This window comes from Perkinsus marinus (assembly GCF_000006405.1).
Source record: "Perkinsus marinus ATCC 50983 genomic scaffold scf_1104296927446, whole genome shotgun sequence".
NCBI lineage: Eukaryota > Perkinsozoa > Perkinsida > Perkinsidae > Perkinsus > Perkinsus marinus.
The window spans coordinates 121,418-124,095 of record NW_003217134.1 but is presented as its reverse complement, the minus strand read 5'-3'; the positions used below and the strand labels follow the sequence as shown (position 1 = coordinate 124,095).

General features: G+C 47.4%; 1 protein-coding gene across 1 annotated transcript in view; it reads right to left on the bottom strand.

Annotated features, from left to right (window-relative positions):
* Pmar_PMAR015654 (hypothetical protein) overlaps nt 1-2,636 on the bottom strand; it is a gene marked incomplete at both ends in the record, with an annotated part of 6,191 nt that extends 3,555 nt beyond the window's left edge. Inside the window, 7 exons of the mRNA XM_002788871.1 lie at nt 77-127; nt 556-665; nt 1,845-2,106; nt 2,150-2,291; nt 2,337-2,377; nt 2,434-2,507; nt 2,547-2,636. Of these exons, the coding sequence (XP_002788917.1) occupies nt 77-127; nt 556-665; nt 1,845-2,106; nt 2,150-2,291; nt 2,337-2,377; nt 2,434-2,507; nt 2,547-2,636 (770 nt within the window). The remainder of the gene's footprint in view (nt 1-76; nt 128-555; nt 666-1,844; nt 2,107-2,149; nt 2,292-2,336; nt 2,378-2,433; nt 2,508-2,546) is intronic.
* Nucleotides 2,637-2,678: the final 42 nt, after the last annotated feature.

Below are 2,678 nucleotides of genomic sequence, written 5' to 3'. Positions count from 1 at the left end.
CACGCACACGTCGTGAAAGGTCAGCGACAACTCGAGGAGTCGTGTCGCTGCTTCGGCAGTTACATTGGCGTTGCACTTGCCTCGCTTATCGCCTACTTTTAATGACTTGACGCTGGGAGAAGAGTCGCTGATGACATCACCAAAAAACCCAACCTGATCGGGTTTCTACCTTCATACTTCACCTATGTAATTCTCCTGAGCCTGGTAGGGTGGAGGAACGCAACACCATGAGCACTTGAATAGGGTGGTATGGTCCATAACAGGAGAGATTTAGTAATAATACGATAAGGACAGTGATACTGATGAAGGAGAAGATACTTCGACCATACTCACGTGGCTGTAGTCATTCAATGTGGCTCTAGACACGTGAGGGTACTCCTGATGTGGTGGAGGTGTGGTATGGGTCTACAATACTGGCGTGTTACATTGACCGTGGTGCCAGACTAACATTGGGCTATCCTCCCATGCTGAGGATATCGGTACTGGTATAAGGTTTTGCTAAGAGATAGCATATAACATTTCCGTGAACGGCCATGAGTAAGGACCAGACCCGACCCCTCATCCTTCCCCTTCACCGGGGTCAACAGTTCCCGGCAGGCACGCATACCTTTGGCAGATATGCTCTTCCTGAGGATTCCTTCCCAACCATCAATGATGTGTTCGATCTAATTATAGACTCGCAACAGCAACAAAATCGATGATGAGAAGAGATACTACAATAAGCATGCATGGTCATGTACACGACGGCGTCGGATAGCCGTAGAAAAGACTACTGCTTTCCGGGATGACCTCCCGTTTCCGCTCCTCTGAGGTTCAGCGTTCACCTCATACACATAAGGAAAGGCAGCAGCCCTAACCCGTAGTGGTGAATCCATCTCTGTAGAGGTAGGGGAAAGTAGGAGTATTGGAAGTGGCGATATTACGAAAGTCCACGAGGGACATATCTTGAAAATCTTAATTATGGGAATGAATGAAATCATACAAGTATGGGAACGTGCGACTCGACACCACAATGTTGTCCCCTATATTACTATACACATAGGGAAACTGTTTACTAAAAACCTCGCCAGCATCCATTCGTTCGGGGTAGAGATAGGGGAACTCAACAATACGGTTAGTGCGGATTTTGCTACGCTCCGCTGTTGAATTGTCACCACTATTCCACAAATTACCATAGTGCTGCCTTGGTATTGCCCCTCTATAATGGACTGTTTGTATAGCCTCATCCCTCTTCTTCCTCTTTCCTCCTCCAGACCCTACACCAAGCTGAACCCTTCTTGGTAGTGGGGTGATGACCTCACTAGCCCTTGGAGGCACCCCGGCAGGCGAACGATCAAAGCATTTTGCGCAGAAGCCGAACATTTTAATGAACTACCAAAACATGTTTATACTAGCATCCACCCAAATTGACGCAAGAAGAACCCAGTGGATAGTGGAAGTCACACATCATCATCATCACCATAAAGTAAACCTTTGGGGGCCCTTCGTCGACTACCACCTCCGACCGCATCCCGCTGACGCTTTCTGTATGGTCTCATGTTACTCAATGGAGGCTGCTGCTGACAGGAGGGGGGAGATTTCCATTATGGCGATGCAAAACAGGAGTTGGAATTCATGTTTGCTCAACACTACGTTATGGGAATCTACACACGAGGTGTAAGGAAAAGTATATAAAAACCATTTTAAGATTTTTCAGACTTTCTCAAATTTTCATTGCCAGACACATTTTTCTGAAAAGTGTCAAGGAAGGCCTACACAGTTCTGCCTCCTCAACTCCTTGGAAAATAAAAACTTTTTTCCTACCTTGAAAGTTTTTTTGTGGAAAAAATATCACCAGTTCCCACCTGAATAGAGTGTCCTTGTCCCTCCCTATCGTCTCCCTCCTCAGCCTCTAGCCTTTCTTTGCCTATCCTCAGGACCTCTTCCAGCTGCTTCCTCTTCCGTATCTTCTCCCTTGCCAACTCCAATGCACCAGCTTGCAATATATTCATCTTAGCACTGTCTCCATTGACATCCTGTTCCTTCTCATGAATAACCTCTTCCACTACAGGATGCTGGAGAGCGTGCATCAAATATGGTGATGCCTCAATGATGGGCGCGCTATACCTGGCCATGCTACTCACTCGTTACAGTCGAACTCTGTCCTTACAAGTGTATATAATCCAACCATCCAGCGATGCTAAGGCTCATCAACTTTACGTTATCACCCAGGTCTGTGGCGTCCACTTTGACATCCTTACTAGTAGGGCCCATCGTACGCAGATGCTCCTTCAATTCCTCCCAGGTGTGGCCTGAAGGGGACCAGTAGTGGTGGCGATACGTCAACTGCCACACACCTCCCACTATGTTGAATGCCGCAACACGGCCAGTGTAGCACCTGCCATACCACTCCTCGGCCACATCATCCCCAGCACTACCAGCATCACGACTCACTCACTCATCTCACTGTCCGCTCCTCCCACCACCAGAAGGCAGATCTCTATCTGCTCAGCAGTCGAGGAAGGGCTCTAACACCAAGTGAACTTAATTGGAGATTTCCATATTACCTTCATGAATAGCAAGGCTCGGGTATTAGCAGTGGGTGTGATATCACAGTAAGGAAACGATAGGATCTCCTCTTGGTCACTTCTCGACATTAGTAAGTATATAACAGTGTACTGCCATCACAACACGAACGA